This window comes from Zootoca vivipara, chromosome 7 (assembly GCF_965207765.1).
Source record: "Zootoca vivipara chromosome 7, rZooViv2.hap1.1, whole genome shotgun sequence".
Taxonomy (NCBI): Eukaryota; Metazoa; Chordata; class Lepidosauria; order Squamata; family Lacertidae; genus Zootoca; species Zootoca vivipara.
Window position 1 is genome coordinate 93,557,443 of NC_142590.1, and position 17,729 is coordinate 93,575,171.

Consider the following 17,729-nt stretch of genomic DNA (forward strand, 5'->3'; position numbering starts at 1 on the left):
CACCATGCAGTAAAAACCACCCTTTCCTCCAGACTCAGTGTGTCTGACTCTGCATCTCTTTCCATCCTGCAGGAAGCAGTCGAAGGACACGGGGCTGGCGCTTGTCATCGATGCCAGAAAGGAGATGCCGCAGCCCGCCCTCTCTGCCGCCCTCGGATCCGTCCAGGTAATCTCAGGTGGGTGGGAGAAATCATGGCGAGGGGCGGGGAGTTTGCAAACTTTGCAGGGAGCGGACGGGCTTTTTCCAGAGAGGTTTTGTCACCCTAAGTCACAAACTGCAAGGAACGGCTCCTCGTGGCCCTCCTGTGGTGAAACAGAGGTACGGCAGATATTTTAAAAATAAAGGGACCCCTGACCTTTAGGTCCAGTCGTGACCGACTCTGGGGTTGCGTGCTCATCTCGCATTATTGGCCGAGGGAGCCGGCGTACAGCTTCCAGGTCATGTGGCCAGCATGACAAAGCCGCTTCTGGCAAACCAGAGCAGCACATGGAAACGCCGTTTACCTTCCCGCTATAGCGGTTCCTATTTATCTACTTGCACTTTGACATACTTTCGAACTGCTAGGTTGGCAGGAGCTGGGACCGAGCAACGGGAGCTCACCCCGTCACAGGGATTCGAACCGCCGACCTTCTGATCAGCAAGCCCTAGGCTCAGTGGTTTAGCCCACAGCACCACCTGGGTCCCTTATTTTAAAAAATACTATAATGTTAATAATAATAATAATAATATTAATAATAATAATATTTATATCCCTGCCTTTCCTCCCAGACTGGGACTCAAGGTGGCTTACACAAATTAAAACAGCACAAATAAAATGAAAAAAAGCTAAAAACAGATGAATTTGTTGAAAAGTAATTAAATGGCTAGAATTAAAATAATATAAAAACAGATCTGTTAGGTACAGATAATACAAGCATAACTTTCATGGGATGAGACCTGGGACTGAGTTTCTTCTTCCTCCTGTGAAGGATAATCCTTCTGAAGCCTCTTTCATGATGAGCAATTTCTATAAAACCAGAATGAAAATGCTTGTCTTCCTTCTCCCACGCACAAACTATAGGCAAATTGCAGGAGACTGAGGAAGACAACGCAAACCTAGTTTTATTTTAGTTTTATTTATCACATTTATATCCCAGCTTTTCCTCCAAAGAGCTGAGTGTGGCATACAGGGTCCTCTTCCTCCTCATTTAACCCCCACAACAACCCTGTGAGGTAGGCTGGGCTGAGAGGCTGAGCTCCATGGCCGAGCTGGGATTTGAACTCTGGTCTCTCCCAAGTCCTAGCCCAGCTCTCTAACCACTGTGCCACCCTGGGTGTAAAGCAGGCATGCCCAAACTTCGGCACTCCAGATGTTTTGGACTACAATTTCCATCTTCTCTGACCACTGGTCCTGTTAGCTAGGGATCATGGGAGTTGTAGGCCAAAACATCTGGAGGGCCACAGTTTGGGGATGCCTGGTGTAAAGAAACCAGGGACCGTATTCTGTGGGGACCGATAAATGGCTGAATCAAGGTGGTTGGGAAACCCAGTTTGGAAAGTCAGCAAAAGGGAGGCTGGTGTTTGGTGAAATTTCACCCTGGATTCCCGTCTTTCTTGCAGAAGACCCTGCCTGGCTCCATCCAAGCTGTTTTCCTGCTGGCAGAGAAGGAGGCAGGCTCACATTTGGAGAAGCTACCTGGCGTGCAGGTGAGTCCCAGAGCATCGTGCTATTTCGATGCGCTCTCATCTCTCCTCCATCCCACACTGCTAACATTATCGCAATCTCCTCACACTTTCATGCAGTCTGCCTCGTTCGCAGCCTGTTGTGTGGCAAGTGAAAGAAATCAACAGGTGTGGCTTTCCCCACCTGCTGGACTTCCAAGCTGCAAAATGCTTCACCTGTTGAACCTCTGCCCACCCAAGACGTTGCTGCGTGCCCTCCGAGGTCCCTGTAGCCTGGCGTTCTGCCAGGCCCCAAAGGAACCAGCTGCAGCCGATGCCTTAAAGATTGACTTGTTTCCCATGCTGTGCTATGTAAGCATCCTCTCACTGCTTGTGCAGTGGGACTCCCCCATGCCACCCCATCCCCCCCCCACCTCAAATCTGTCCAGTCTGTGCCCTCCGTTCCGCTCCTGCCCTCTTCCCTCTCCCAGCCCAGATAATGACTCAGATTCTGGTTTGCCCTAATGAGTTCCCGCGGCAAATCCATCTCTCTCTCTCCCAATTATAGCTCCGCGGGCCAGACTTGGGCATTCAGATAATAATTCAGGCCTGGGAAGGTTTCGCTCCTCTTTTATGAATGCTGCTTGGTTTAATTAATGGAATGGGAAATCTCAATGAGCTTGATAAGCGGCCTCTGCTGCCAATGATTAAAATACCCTCGGCTCCGCGTGTGCGTCTGGAAAGGACCCCAGGCAGGCTCCTGTTTCCAGCCTGGCATGGCGATGGAGGGTGGGGCTCCCTCTCTGCTCCCTCCCCACCTCCCAGACTCTCGCCTGTTTTACGCTAACTAGACGGCACAGGCTTTGCCAACCTGCTGGGAATAATGGAAATCCCTTTTTAACACAGCACATCTGTGTTAAACTGTGTTGAACTGTGGAACTCTCTCCCACCAGAGGCAGCAATGGCCAACAACCGGGAGGGCTTGAAAGGAGGATTAGACAAATTTGTGGTGGGGAGGGCTATTAGTGGCTACTAGCCAGAAGGGCTATGCCAGGCATCCCCAAACTTCGGCCCTCCAGATGTTTTGGACTACAATTCCCACCATCCCTGACCACTGGTCCTCTTAGCTAGGGATCATGGGAGTTGTAGGCCAAAACATCTGGAGGGCTGCAGTTTGGGGATGCCTGGCCTATGCTCTGTACATGCATCCCTCCAGATGTTTTTGAACTACAACTCCCATCAGCCCATGCTCACTGTGACTGGGGGGGTTGCGGTCAAAAACATCTGGAGGGTGTCAGGTTGGTGAAGGCTGAAGTGGACCTAAAATGGGCTGGTGGGGAAATGAGCCTTTTTGAAACCTTTTTGAAAGGGCTGAGCACACTTGAGGGGGTGGGGTGGGGGTCTTGATTCTACTTGACTCTAGGCCAGCTTCTTCAACAGGAATGAATTCTGTGAATATATCAGGTGTGCACATTCTTAGGAACCACAGTGGCCCATCTAGTCCAGCACCCTGTTCTCACAGGGGCCAACCAGATGCCCAGTATGGGACTCCCACAAGCAGGATTCAAGCGCAAGACCCCTCTCCCCTCCTGTGGTTTCCAGCAACTGGGATTTCAAAAGCATTACTGCCTCCAACTGTGGAGACAGAGTAGAACCATCCTGGCTAGTAGCCATCAATACCCCTCTCCTCCTCCATGCATTTGTCGAATCCTCTTTTTATGTTGGAGGCCATCACTGCTTCCTGGGGGAGTGAGTTCCACAGGTTAACTATGCACTACGTGAAGAAGTCTGATGCCAGATGTTTTTATACTGCTGGGCCTTTTACTATTGTGTCTGAAAATATGTTGTTGTTGTTTTTTTTAAGAACTCTGACTGATATTTCTGCTCAGTCTTTTAAAAATGTATACTTTATATACTTTGCTGTTTTGAAATTTATGTGAGCTGATTTGGTCTGTTAAACTGGACTCATTTTATAGAGAAACGCTGTGGGATATTGACGCTGTTGTGTCCCCCCTGCAGATGGAGGCGCTGAGCTCCCTGAAGGCTCTGGGGCGGCACGTCGACAGCAGCCAGCTGACTCCAGCCCTGGAGGGCCACTTCCCCTACTGCCACAGCGAGTGGGTCCAATACTTCCAGGTCTCTATTGTTGCAGTGGACATTATTGCCTTCCTCTTCCCTTTCTGCGCCTGCTCCTTTTGCACCGCTCAAGATTTCAGGGCTGCTTCTGCAGCTAGCAGGGAAACGCCCCACCTTTTAAATATTTGGAACAGCGGAAAAGGCTCTGGTGTGTAGATATTAGGCACACTGCTTGCTACACCACAAAAGAGAATTTCAAGAAAATGTTTTCCAGGTGGTACCTAACACCGTCGAAGCTTGCCAAAATTCATAAGCAGAAGTCTAATTTATGCTGGAAATGTGGAAAAATGGAAGGAACATTGTTCCATATCTGGTGGGGCTTTGAAAAAACCCAAGACCTACTGGGGTATGAATCATGAACTCAAAAAAATGTTAAAAACATCTTTACAAAAGAAACCAGAGGCATATTTATTGGGCTTATTGGGAAAAGAAATGTCACAGAAAAAGAAAGGAATTTTCTTATATGCTACAGCCGCCGCCAGGATAGTAAAGCTAAAGGTAAAGGGACCCCTGACCATTAGGTCCAGTCGTGACCGACTCTGGGGTTGCGCGCTCATCTTGCATTATTGGCCGAGGGAGCCGGCGTATAGCTTCCAGGTCATGTGGCCAGCATGACAAAGCTGCTTCTGGCAAACCAGAGCAGCACATGGAAACGCCGTTTACCTTCCCGCTATAGCGGTTCCTATTTATCTACTTGCACTTTGAAGTGCTTTCAAACTGCTACCGTAGGTTGGCAGGAGCTGGGACCAAGCAACGGGAGCTCACCCCGTCACAGGGATTCGAACCGCCGACCTTCTGATCGGCAAGCCCTAGGCTCAGTGGTTTAACCACAGCGCCACCTGGGTCCCTTTGTATATGCCAGCAAATGGAAGAGCGAACTAATACCCCCAAAAGAAGACTGGCTATCTATACAAACTAAGTCAATTTATAGAAATGGCAAAGCTAACTGCATAATTACATAAGAAGACAGACAAACCAAAAACTCAGATCAGAATGGCAATCTTTCGAAGAACACATGGACAAACACTGTTCAAGAAAGAATAGGTTGATATGCTTAGATTAAAGGAGTAAAGTAGAAAATATCAATTAGGAATGCCATAATGAGATCATAATGGGCCTTAGAAAGCACTGCTAATAACAAGGCCAGTGGAAGTGATGATATTCCAGCTGAACTATTTAAAATTTTAAAAGATGATGCTGTTAAGGTGCTACACCCAATATGCCAGCAAGTTTGGAAAACTCAGCAATGGCCAGAGGATTGGAGAAGATCAGTCTACATCCCAATTCCAAAGAAGGGCAGTGCCAAAGAATGCTCCAACTACCGCACAATTGCGCTCATTTCACACGCTAGCAAGGTTATGCTCAAAATTCTACAAGGCAGGCTTAGGCAGTATGTGGACCGAGAACTCCCAGAAGTGCAAGCTGGATTTCGAAAGGGCAGAGGAACCAGAGACCAAATAGCAAACATGCGCTGGATTATGGAGAAAGCTAGAGAGTTCCAGAAAAACGTCTACTTCTGCTTCATTGACTATGCAAAAGCCTTTGACTGTGTCGACCACAGCAAACTATGGCAAGTTCTTAAAGAAATGGGAGTGCCTGATCACCTCATCTGTCTCCTGAGAAATCTCTATGTGGGACAAGAAGCTACAGTTAGAACTGGATATGGAACAACTGAGTGGTTCAAAATTGGGAAAGGAGTACAAGGTTGTATATTGTCTCCCTGCTTATTTAACTTATATGCAGAATTCATCCTGCGAAAGGCTGGACTAGATGAATCCCAAGCCGGAATTAAGATTGCCGGAAGAAATATCAACAACCTCAGATATGCAGATGACACAACCTTGATGGCAGAAAGCGAGGAGGAATTAAAGAACCTTTTAACGAGGGTGAAAGAGGAGAGCGCAAAATATGGTCTGAAGCTCAACATCAAAAAAACCAAGATCATGGCCACTGGTCCCATCACCTCCTGGCAAATAGAAGGGGAAGAAATGGAGGCAGTGAGAGATTTTACTTTCTTGGGCTCCTTGATCACTGCAGATGGTGACAGCAGTCACGAAATTAAAAGACGCCTGCTTCTTGGGAGAAAAGCAATGACAAACCTAGACAGCATCTTAAAAAGCAGAGACATCACCTTGCCGACAAAGGTCCGTATAGTTAAAGCTATGGTTTTCCCAGTAGTGATGTATGGAAGTGAGAGCTGGACCATAAAGAAGGTTGATCGCCGAAGAATTGATGCTTTTGAATTATGGTGCTGGAGGAGACTCTTGAGAGTCCCATGGACTGCAAGAAGATCAAACCTATCCATTCTTAAGGAAATCAGCCCTGAGTGCTCCCTGGAAGGACAGATCGTGAAGCTGAGGCTCCAATACTTTGGCCACCTCATGAGAAGAGAAGAATCCTTGGAAAAGACCCTGATGTTGGGAAAGATGGAGGGCACTAGGAGAAGGGGACGACAGAGGACGAGATGGTTGGACAGTGTTCTCGAAGCTACGAACATGAGTTTGACCAAACTGCGGGAGGCAGTGGAAGACAGGATTGCCTGGCGTGCTATGGTCCATGGGGTCACGAAAAGTTGGACACGACTAAACGACTAAACAACAACAACAACAATGAGATCAAAATTTAAAATTTAAAATTTAAAAATTGCAATGATAGTGTCGAATCTATAAGATAAGGAAGTTGAGATGTTGTGGAGGGGGGGTGAAAGGGTGTGGTGGTGCTGGGAAGATATGGGGGTGGGAAGTATTTATGTGAATGTGAATAGTAGCCTTATTTTTGTATGTCTTTGCACTAGTAGAGTGCATTTCTTTTTCTTCTTCTGTATTACTAAAATTTAATTTAAAAAGTTAATGGGGGGAAGAGAATACCCATACTCCAGCCTGCAGAGTCAGTGCGCTCAGCTTCTGAGGCGATGGGCGCTATCTTGTTCTTTGCTGCGGGCGTATATCACATATGTAGCTGGCCTTCACCTCTCCGATCCCACCCTCCCCTCCTCTATCTCCCTGCCTCAGTTTCCTGCTTCTTGCCCTCTCCTAACCCCGTGTCACAACTTTTTATTTGGGGTTATTTTATCTGACCGGCTGCCTGCCTGTGCTTCCTCCCCCTAGAAGATGCACCAGTTTGTGAGTGACGTCAAAAAGGCCTCCGAATTGCTGCAGAACACCACCCAAGAACTGGAAAAGGGAGGCAAACTGGAGACCCTGAAGGTAACACCTCCTCCCCTTGTGCCCCCCCCTCAAGGGGGCTTTGGACTTGATTTTTTTTACACATGTTAAGACCTCAAGAAATGCGGCTCAATGATTTTTCCTTGCACAACAGATCGTTTCCCCTCCCTCATGAGCACTTCCGAAATCTGCTCCAGAGTAGAGTTTGGGGGACAGTGCAGGGAGCCCACAGGGGGAGAGAAAAGGGAGAAATTTTCACAGCATTAGCACTAACCCTTTTACTAGCACAACAAGGAGAGCCAATGGTGGGATGCAAGGGCGGTGTGTTCCTCCAGGTGAGAGCTGTGATGGTCCCATTTGTGGTCTGTCCCGGAAGGTAAGCTGCCTGTCGCACAGAGCTTGCAACGGTGTGGAATAATTCCATCAATGCCGTCTTAATCTAAGAAGTGCTCTGCCGGAGTCATGCCTGGTTCAAGAATCGCCAACCTGGTGCGTGCTGGCAGGGGCTGATGGGAGTTGCGATCCAGAGGGCACCAGGTTGGCAAAGGTGGGCCCAGTTCATTCAAAGTGTTGGTACTGACCTTTAAAGCCCTAATCGGTCTCGGTCCTGTATACCTGAAGGAGCGTCTCCACCCCCACCATTCAGCCCGGACACTGAGATCTAGCACCGAGGGCCTTCTGGCGGTTCCCTCATTGCGAGAAGTGAGGTTGCAGGGAACCAGACAGAGGGCCTTCTCGGTAGTGGCACCCGTCCTGTGGAACGCTCTCCCAGCAGATGTCAAGGCAATAAGTAACTATTTTACCTTTAGAAGACAACTGAAGGCGGCCCTGTTTAGGGAAGTTTTTAATGTTTAATGCTGTGCTGTTTTAATATTCGGTTGGAAGCTGCCCAGAGTGGCTGGGGAAACCCAGCCAGATGGGCGGGGTATAAATAATAAATTATTATTATTTATTATTATTATTTATTATTATTATTATTATTTCCATTTTGTTCTCAACAGCAGTAAACCAAAAGCTTCTGGGAATTTTACAAAGACAGCTTCTCCCCGGCCCCCAGCCCCAATCTGTCTCCAGCAGCTAGTATTCCAAGATAGACTGCATCTGCCTATGGAGGTTTTATTGAGCTTTCAGGGCTAACGGCCATTGACAGACCACCTAAATGTGGCTAATGTGGGTCATTGTTCCGCAGGAAGTGGAGCATCAAATGGAGAGGCACCAGCTGCTGATGCAGGAGGTCTTGCGCAATGTGCGGCTGGTGAACTTGCAGAGGGAAGGTGGGGCCACGCTGGCGAAACTGAGGAAGGAGGCGGCCCGGCTCAGCTTCTCCCCCAACGTCCGGTATGAAAGCAAGGGGGGAGCTCTGGCTCCCTCAACGCCATCTCTGGGTCTGGGGAGAAAAGTCACCTCCTTGCAACCCAATTTGGGTTATTGCCGTTCCTTCCGCTTCCACATTTTTCCAATCTCAAATTCAATTTCTCCACATTTCCTATATTTAAAAGTTCTTGTTGGAATTCTTCAGCGCTTTTGTGCAAATTGCAAGGAACCCTAACCCTAACCCTCCCTCCCTCCCTTTTTTTAAAGCACCTTCCCTAATTTGCACATCTCTTTGCTAGGAGCAGCATTGGCCAAGCTCTAACCCTCTACAACCTGGTGGAGGAGAAAGTCCACACGCTGGTCACCAAATCCAACGGCCGCCTGGAGCACCTGGAATTTCTGCTGAAGATTCGACAGCTGGAGGCGGAGTTTGGCAAGGTCAGCAAGACCGCCGCCCCCGCCCCCGCCAAGTGGTTTGGCCAATCATGGCTGTGCCTGCCCAACCCAAATGTCTGGGAATGGACAGCAGTCATAGAACTTCAGAGTTGGAAGGGGCCCAAAGAATCATTTACCCAACCCCATGCAATCGAATTTCAGAGAATATTTGGCAGGATTTGATTCTGCCTTTGTCACCTCTGCCAGGATGGTTGAGGGTGGGAGGGTGAAGAGAAGCTCAGGATTGTGAGACCGTTCCGCCATCGATCAGCTCTTACTGTCAGAAAGTTCTTCCTTGCATTCAGGGATCGGTTCCTGGCATCTCCCCTGCCTGAACCCCTGGAAAGCTGCTGCCAGTCAGAGCTGACAGCACACCGCTAAGTCATCACAAGCGAGTTTTCCTATGTTCCTAAGATCTGGGCTCCTTGAATGGGGAGTCGGAAATTTTCCCTGGAGGAGGTTCCATCCCAGAAGCCGCCTCTTGCGCCCCACTGCTAAAACCTTGGCTTCTTCACACAGCTCAGTTTGTGGTTCGATGAAGAAGGCGAGTCGGCGCTCCGCGAGGCGGGGTCTGCAGCAGAGGCCAGCCAGGAGGCCGCCCAAGTGTCCCACCAGCGGTTCAAGGAATTCTTCAAAGAAGCCTCGGTATGTTGGCCAAATATTCCTGCTGCCTGCTTTGCACCGGAAAGGCACACTGGGAAAACTGGGCATTGGAAGTGTCAGACTTCCAACATTTCTAAAAAGCATTTATTTATCTATTTTGATGCAAGGTGGGTGTCTCACTCCTCACTTAATCCCCACAAGAACCCTGTGAGGTAGGATAGGGTAACAGTCAGCGACCGGTCCAAAAGGTCACCCAGTGAGTTTCTCGGCCAAGTGGGGATTTGAACCCTGGTCTCTCCGAGGTGCTAGCCCACCCTCTAGCCACTATACAACACCGGCTCTACAGTTCCTTTGTTGTTGTTGTTGTTTAGTCGTTTAGTCGTGTCCGACTCTTCGTGACCCCATGGACCAGAGCATGCCAGGCACTCCTGTCTTCCACTGCCTCCCGCAGTTTGGTCAAACTCATGTTCGTAGCTTCGAGAACACTGTCCAACCATCTCGTCCTCTGTCGTCCCCTTCTCCTTGTGCCCTCCATCTTTCCCAACATCAGGGTCTTTTCCAGGGAGTCTTCTCTTCTCATGAGGTGGCCAAAGTCTTGGAGCCTCAGCTTCAGGATCTGTCCTTCCAGTGAGCACTCAGGGCTGATTTCCTTCAGAATGGACAGGTTTGATCTTCTTGCAGTCCGTGGGACTCTCAAGAGTCTCCTCCAGCACCATAATTCAAAAGCACCAATTCTTCGGCAATCAGCCTTCTTTATGGTCCAGCTCTCACAGTTCCATTTTAGGTGCCTTTTATTTTAAGTTTTTAATGTTTGATGTTTTATTATGTTCTATATGTGTTGGAAGCTGCCCAGAGTAGTTGGGGCAACACAGCCAAATGGGCGGGGTATAAATAATAAAATTATGTTTATTTTTATTACGTTATTTTAAAAAGAAGAATCACAAAAGATTTAAGATGATTCTGTCAACTCTTCACTTGCCAACCTTAGAGATATGGGAGGAATGTGAATCTGGTTGCATTTAAAGGTAAACATTCCTAATTCACACTTTCCAAAATGATACGTAAGCCAGAACACAGCCACCCATTGAAACCTGTACTTCTTTGAATTTTGCAATGCAGTTCTTCACCCAAGTAATGTGTAGAAAATGCATATATTAGGGAAAATGATGCATAAATATGCATATAATAATGAAAATAAGATGCAAAAAAATGAATAGTGGAATTTGAATAGTGGAATAGTGGAATTTGCTGCCCAGAAGTGTGGTGGAGTCTCCTTCTTTGGGGGTCTTTAAGCGGAGGCTTGACAGCCATATGTCAAGAATGCTTTGATGGTGTTTCCTGCTTGGCAGGGGGTTGGACTGGATGGCCCTTGTGGTCTCTTCCAACTCTATGATTCTATGAATATAAGAACGTAAAAGGGGCTGTGCATTTTGGTGCAAATTTATCCAAATATGGGCTGATTTATATGCAATTTCTCCTTACATGCACATTTTTGCAGACCAATTTTCCCCCTTTAGAAGCCTCTGCAGTTGGAGGCAGCGATGCTTCTGAATCCCAGTTGCTGGAAACTGCAGGAGGGATGAGATCCTATGCTCAGATCCTGCTTGCAGGTTGCCCCTAATGGGAACCTCGTCGGCCACTCTGAGAACAGGAGGTGGGGGACTACATGGGCCACTGGCCTCATCCAGCAGACTCTCCTTATGTTCTTCAAGTCTGTCCTTCCTTTCCCTGTTAGGTCCACTACAACCGGGGTCTGTCTCTTTCGAAGGAAGCCAGCAAGGTCCACGGCTCCAGGTTCCCAGAGACAGGGGCCTTTGAGGCAGCGAAAAGGGCTTTCCAGGCCAAGCTGACCACATTCTACATGGAGATGGAGATGAAAGGAGCAGAGCTGGAGACACTCCTGGACCTCTACGAGTTCTGCGACAAGGTGAATGTCCCAAAAGCTGAAGGAAATGATGGAGAGAGACTGGGGGGGGGGGGGTCTGGAACAAGGAAGTGGGAATCTTTAAGGCAGGTGGGGCCTTTCCATTCTTCTTGGGACATGGGGCATATCCGCTACCACCACATCCCTGGTGAGAAATTTTAGCAAGGATGAGAAAATGGGCTGGGATGAAGCCCTGGAAGGAGCAAGTAAGAATGGTTGTCCTGTGTTTTTGCCCCCAAGGTCACACAGTTTAACCTTGACTGCCAGCGCCACCAGGCCACTTGGAGCCTCAGAGGGGAGGAGCCGAAGAGCATCCAAGCCCAGCGAGATATGGAGGATGCCCTCCAGAAGCTCTCCAGGGAGTTCTCCACCGAGACCTTCCAGCAGATGAAGGTGCAGGCCTCCAGCATGCGCAGCAAGAGGGGTCTGGCCGTGTGGAGCGAAGCCTTGGAGAGGTGCCAGGAAGCCAGGCAGCTCCTCGAAGATGCCCTTGCCGGGTCCAAGGAGGCTCGGGAAGGAGGTGCAAAAGATTTGGATCCCATCCCAGCTACCCAACTCTCAGGGGAAGATGTCTGCTTAGATGGAGCATCAACAGAAGCTGAGAAAACAGAGGCGGGATCAGAGCACAATAGAAGGGCCCAAGATGTAGGTGGAACTGGCATCCATGACAAGGCTTCCCAAGAGGTCCCCTCATGCGGTGGTGGGATGCTGAAGGGTGTGAAGGCCAGCGAAGAGGCCTACCTTGCTTCGCTGGATGTTATTCTGGAATGTGGGGGCCCCGAGCATCAGGCAGACCCAGGCAAAGAAGCCCCCGGAAGCGCCCACGTGATGAGACAGGACTGCCCTTCGTTGGCCCCTGCCTGTGCCTCCTCCCCTAACACCAAGAAGGTGCCAGCCCCCTACGAGAGCCTCCCTTCCACCAAGCAGCCTGGCCTCTCCATGCCCGCGAGAGGCCAACGCAGCAGGAAGAGAGAGGCAGCCCAGTACTTCCAGCTCTCCAGGCACGGGAGTTTTTCCTCCGAAGACGCAGATTCCCAAAGCTCCACCGAAGACGCGCTGAGCTCAAGCGCCACCTTGCCCATGGAATCGTCCAAAGGAGCCTGGACTCAGGAGAAGGCACCGGGCATCCTCTATTTGGAGAATCACAGCAGAGGCAGCCTGCCGGACGTGGCCACCCAGTGAGACCTGGGGGCCATCTTGGGTACTGCCATGCTGGGCCCCATGCCCCCATTTCTTTGGAGGCTGGATACATTCCTGGGTGCTCCTCTGCCCCATGTCTCAAAGGGAAAGCCTTTATTGTTGCCTTTTGTTGTTGGACATTGCCAAGAGTGCCTCCTGTTGCTGGTGTGTCGCTCTGTTTGGGCAGGAGGCTACCGACCCCCAAAGGCAGCCATCATTTGCATTGAGCAGATGTGATGGGAGACGGTCGCTTTCAGGGCGGAGAGAGTCTGTCCTGTTCCCATCTCAGCCCACTAGTCTCATTAGGAACCTGGTTAGTAACTGGCTAGCAAACCCTCCCCTTGCCCTGGGCAGGATGCCACACTTCTGCATGGCAATACAATCCTACTGAAGCTGCATGTCCCAAAGCGGCTGTGCATTCGAACCCTCAAGTATCTGAGGACTCTGTCCTTGCATCCAAAGGACGAGGGGTCAAGTCCCTGCAATGACTATCGCTTAGAGCAGGCATGTCAAACCTGTGGCCCTCCAGATGTTTTGGACTACAATTCCCATCTTCCCCAACCACTGGTCCTGCTAGCTAGGGATCATGGGAGTTGTAGGCCAAAACATCTGGAGGGCCGCAGGTTTGACATGCCTGGCTTAGAGTTTCACGGCGGCATTCAGGGTTGATGTTTAATACCTTGGTCCTCTGCAGAAACAGAGAGCAGAATGGAAGTTCATACCTGGAAAAACACTCACCCTAAAAATATTTTTTCCCCCCCAGCTGATTCAAGAGCTGACAGCTGTGCAAATGACTCTTCCCCTGGGACTCGGCAGCTCCCCCCAAATGTTTATTTTTGCCATTGCTATTCAAAGGACCCAAACACCCAATTCTGCAATGCTTCCCCAGGTGCCTGTTCAGAGTTGAGCTGGTTTCTGTGCCTCACAGAAATTCCAGAGGTTGCAGAAGACCTGACAAGAAACTCCTCCTCCTCCTCCTCTTCCTCCTCCTCCTCCTCCTCCCTTATCATCTCCATCTCCTAGTGGAAAGTAGCTTCAAAACCTGCAGCCAGGAACAGAAAAGTAGCGGGTGGGGGGGGGAGGACCTCATCATTTCCCCTGTGGCCTATTAGCACCCCCACAAAGCTCCTTTTCTCTTCCCACATCTTCTTCCATGCAGGTAAAGAAATAAGAAACTGGGAGCTTCAGATGGGGAGGGGGGATATCTATCAGAACCAGAGCAAAGGAAGGGGGGAACCTTTCTGCACCCCACAGCTCTGCTCCTGATCCCCCCATTCTAGCAGCAGGCTGGTTGCTGTGGGCTTGGCACACCTGGCCATCCCACGCTCCCCAAGGACTCCTAGAACGGAGCGGAGTGGCTCAAGTTCATCCGTTTTGTTGAATTGATTAAACTGAATACTTATAATTGGATTTTGAATAAATGTGCAATTAACTGCTACTGTTTTGAACTTTCTTGTGTTCTTATCTTCCTTAGTGAGTCGTGCAAACCGCTGTTCTGAACAATGGTTTCTATAGTGTTGGGTAGGGGGCTGCGGAGAGGCTTATAGAACTGAAGGGGCAGTGGCTCAGAAAGGTTCGGGAACCACTGCCCCCGAATAAACATTCTTGCTTCTGGGGAATTTATCTCCCCTCCCTGAGCTTTCAGAGAGCCTGCTTATTCAGCATTCATTCCTGATTATTATTTTTTGAAGGGAGAGTCTAGATGACATTGAGCCAAGCAAATGCTATCGGGCACGACCCAGGGGTTTCCTCATCATCACTTCCCTTATCGGACAAAAAAAAATGCAACCTTTTGGAAAAACAGGCTTGTGCAAAACCTCCAGATTAACTTTGATTGTGCAACCTGGATTTGCCGGAATGTGACTGAATCTCTCCCCACCCCACCCCACCCCCCACCCCCGTCCTAAAGAGGAACAGTCCAGAAGGACCCAGTGCAAGGATGTTTGAGAAATCCCAGCTGCAAATAGCCAAAACTTTTAGACAGCAGCCTCCAGCGGGGCTGTCAGGGCAAAGAGGGACAGGAGGTGGGTGGCTTTTGCAGAAAAGGAGGGGGAGCAGATCTATTAGATCATCTGTTTTTTGGGATCTGATCCCTTCTGTCTGCAACAAGGCAGAGCTGGGCAGTTTTTTCTAAGCATGGGGCCTCCCCCCGCCCCACGCTTTCCAAACAGCTGCTAATGATCTCTGCATCCCTCAGCCGCTCTTTCTCGGTGCCAAAATTTTCTTCCCACTTCTGGAGACAAGAAGGGCTCTTCGTGAGAAAGGAGATCCTCCTCCTCCCAGGCAGGGAAAGGCGGAGGAGACTTGATTCATCCTGAGAAGCGGAAGCCCAGGCAGGCAGGCTACAGCTCTGTCGCTCTGCCAGGATCCAGACTGGGCCCAGGACCTCTGCACGCTTGTAGCTGTGCAAAAAGGGAAACTGCAGAGTGTGGGGGAAAGAGTGGAAAGGACAAAAGTAGGGAGGCTGTCTTGAAAACTCATGCTCTCTCTTAGGACTATACAGCTGCAAGTATAATGTTTTAAGTGGGTTTTAAGTGCATTATACAAATGTGACACTAGATGGCGATGGCGAGCTCATGGGAAATTCAATATATTTTTCAAAACTTTTTAAAAAGCATTTTCACAGTGGTTTTTTTATATGTATCTAGATTCCACCTTAGAGCAATAGAATTATAGAGTTGGGAACGGCCCATGAGGGTCATGGAGTCCAACCCCCTGCATAGGTGCCAAGTCAACTCTAAGGGGCCCAGGTCCCTTTAGCCCCACAGTAAAATATTTGGGGGGGCTGCCCCTGAATGTTGAGAACAATCCATTGTGGAGGAGGCCAAATAATGTGGCACACCTCCTCCTCTTCTTCCTCCTCCTCCTCCTCCCGTGGAGGGGAAAGTGGTGGTGCTGGGGAAGCAGCTCTGGGCTGGTGGCAGTGAAGTTTGCATTACAAAGGATAGCTGCCTTGTTTTGCATGCTGTTATATACTGAGCTTGCATCCTAGAACAATAGGCAGGTGGGATCCTAGAATGCAACAACCTTATTGGCCTGCAGGATAAGACCAATCAGACCCCAGAAGGTAGTTAATCAGCCTATTAGGCCGGTAGGATATTAGAACGCAACAACTGATTGGCCTGCAGGAGCAGCCCAATCATGCTCCAGGAGGGAAGCAGAATCAGCCAATCAGAAGGAAACTATTGTGTAAATAATGTATATAAAGCCTGAGGTATTTGGGGTGGGTGGAATGGGACTCTCTCACTGTTTTACGAGCTGCAATAAAGATCATGAAATCATCACTACGCGACTCTGAGTATATTTCACATACTGTACTGATTTTTTAAAATGTGAATTGGGTGGTTTCTCATTAAACTACAAACAAAATTGAATCACCCCATCCATTCTGGGTGTACTTTCCACAATGTTGCTGCTATTTGCACTAAATCAGTGTGTGCAAAGAGACACCCCCCCCCATTTGCTAACAAGGGAGTGGACTCGTAAGTGTTTGAAAGAGAAATACATTGTAAAATCTGCAGCCTCCGTGTTGCTCTGGTGTGGGGCAACCATTGCATTATTGCGCGCGGGGGGGGGGGGGATGCATGTCAGGGAGGTGCGTCAGCTAGACTGTTGCTTTCCTGTACATGGAATTCAATAGAGGCTTCGCTTCCTCTACCAAGTTCTGGCCTTTTCAACCCCAAAGAAGAATTAAAAGTACAGTAAAAGGTGGTGATGTTGTTGTTGTTGTTGTTATTATTAATATTATTATTAATTTGTACCCCGCTCATCCGTCTGGGTTTCCCCAGTTGTGAGTTCTTCTCATTTTTTTTATTTATTTAGAGAAAAGGAGGTTTTGCAATCCTTTTCCACATGACGGAAAGCAGAAGCTGCGGAGTTGCTTTCAGAAGGTCTTAGTGCGATGCTCTGCAGCAATGACCGAGGTGAAAGAGGTTCAGAAATCAATGTCTTTGAAACAGCAGCTGAAATCTGAGGAAGGGGATTCCTCTAGTTCTCACGGGGAAATCGACCCATTCCAGGGCCTTCTCAGTTGTGGCTCCCTCTCTATGGGATGCCTTGCCTCTAGAATTGCATCAACTTCAGTGCTGAAGGTTGCTAAAAGACCCACCTTTTCACCCCGGCTTTTGGGGGGGGGTCTTTGTGAGGGTGTGAACCACTTGTTTTGGGGAAGTATTTTCTGCTTGTGACTTGGCTTTATTTGTTAGGACATTTTTAATTTCCAGTGCAAATATATTAAGGAAAAAACAGCAGGAAAAAGCCACATTTGATAGCACATTTAACTACACAAGGAAAACCACATCAGTTCATCCACCTGAGCTTCCGTTGAAGGCCAATAGATGCCATCCAAATATCCAAGTAAATATTTAGATGAAGTTTATAAAAAATGTGTCCTTTGATGTCCTTCCGCCCAGCCAGCAGGCGTTGTGAACTGATTGGGGTGTCCTTTTTTAAAAGGAAGGGACTTTTAAACAACACTGTGCTGTTTTTATTATCTGTATTTCAATAGATTTGGTTTTTTATATTGTTTTATTTCTATTAGAGTTTGATTATCCTTTAATGATGATCTTTTACTTCAGTATTTTATTTGAGGCCGTTTCAATTTGTGTAAGCTGCCTTGTGTCCTGATCGGGGAAAAGGTAGGAGATTAATGATAATTGTAAACATGCTATGTAAATGGATCATCTGAATGAGGAGCCCTTGTAAGGGTTGGGGGGGGAGGCATCTCCCCTACCAGGAGGCAGTAATCACCTCCAGCTTGGATGGATTTTAAAGATCTTCTTCTTCTTTGGCGATCACTCAGCCGATTAAGATTGTCTTCCATGAACACGGTTTTAACAATGAGTCTGTGTGTGACTGTGGAGGCCAATTCTGGATCCACACGTCCTTCCACAGTGGGGACATTGGTTTCCAAGTGAGAGTTGATCACGGTGTGGATTTTCCAAGCGTGCCTTCCTCTTAGCACGTTTCTCCCATGCGTCCTGAGTTCGAGTGTCTTCAAAGCCCATGACACCTTTGGTAAAAGGCTGTTCTCCAAGCTGAAGGAAGGCAGCAATGTTTGCAAACACCAGTTGCTGGAAACCATAGTTTCTGCTGGTGCCTGGTTGGCCACTGTGAGAACAGGATGCTGCACTAGATGGGCCACTGGCCTGATCCAGCAGACCCTCTTCTTATGTTCTTGAGGTCCAGGAACAGCTCTGCTTTTGAAGCCAAGCCCTGGAGCCCGGTATGCCCGTCGCAAGCCAAACAGCGAGAGCATCCACATGATGCAGGATCCGTCCCGTGCCGTGTGAGTCACAGAGCATGCAGCCCTGAGTCTCAGCGACCGCGTCTG

The 17,729-nt window shown here is 48.8% G+C and overlaps 1 protein-coding gene across 1 annotated transcript in view; it reads left to right on the forward strand.

Moving 5' to 3' along the window:
- The window catches only part of KIAA1755 (KIAA1755 ortholog), a 28,874-nt gene extending 15,029 nt beyond the window's left edge, over window positions 1–13,845 (forward strand). The window contains exons 6-14 of the mRNA XM_035123943.3: window positions 73–166; window positions 1,601–1,687; window positions 3,662–3,778; window positions 6,886–6,984; window positions 8,132–8,280; window positions 8,556–8,694; window positions 9,211–9,336; window positions 11,030–11,221; window positions 11,459–13,845. Coding sequence (XP_034979834.3) covers window positions 73–166; window positions 1,601–1,687; window positions 3,662–3,778; window positions 6,886–6,984; window positions 8,132–8,280; window positions 8,556–8,694; window positions 9,211–9,336; window positions 11,030–11,221; window positions 11,459–12,400 — 1,945 coding nt within the window. The 3' untranslated portion in view covers window positions 12,401–13,845. The remainder of the gene's footprint in view (window positions 1–72; window positions 167–1,600; window positions 1,688–3,661; window positions 3,779–6,885; window positions 6,985–8,131; window positions 8,281–8,555; window positions 8,695–9,210; window positions 9,337–11,029; window positions 11,222–11,458) is intronic.
- Window positions 13,846–17,729: the final 3,884 nt, after the last annotated feature.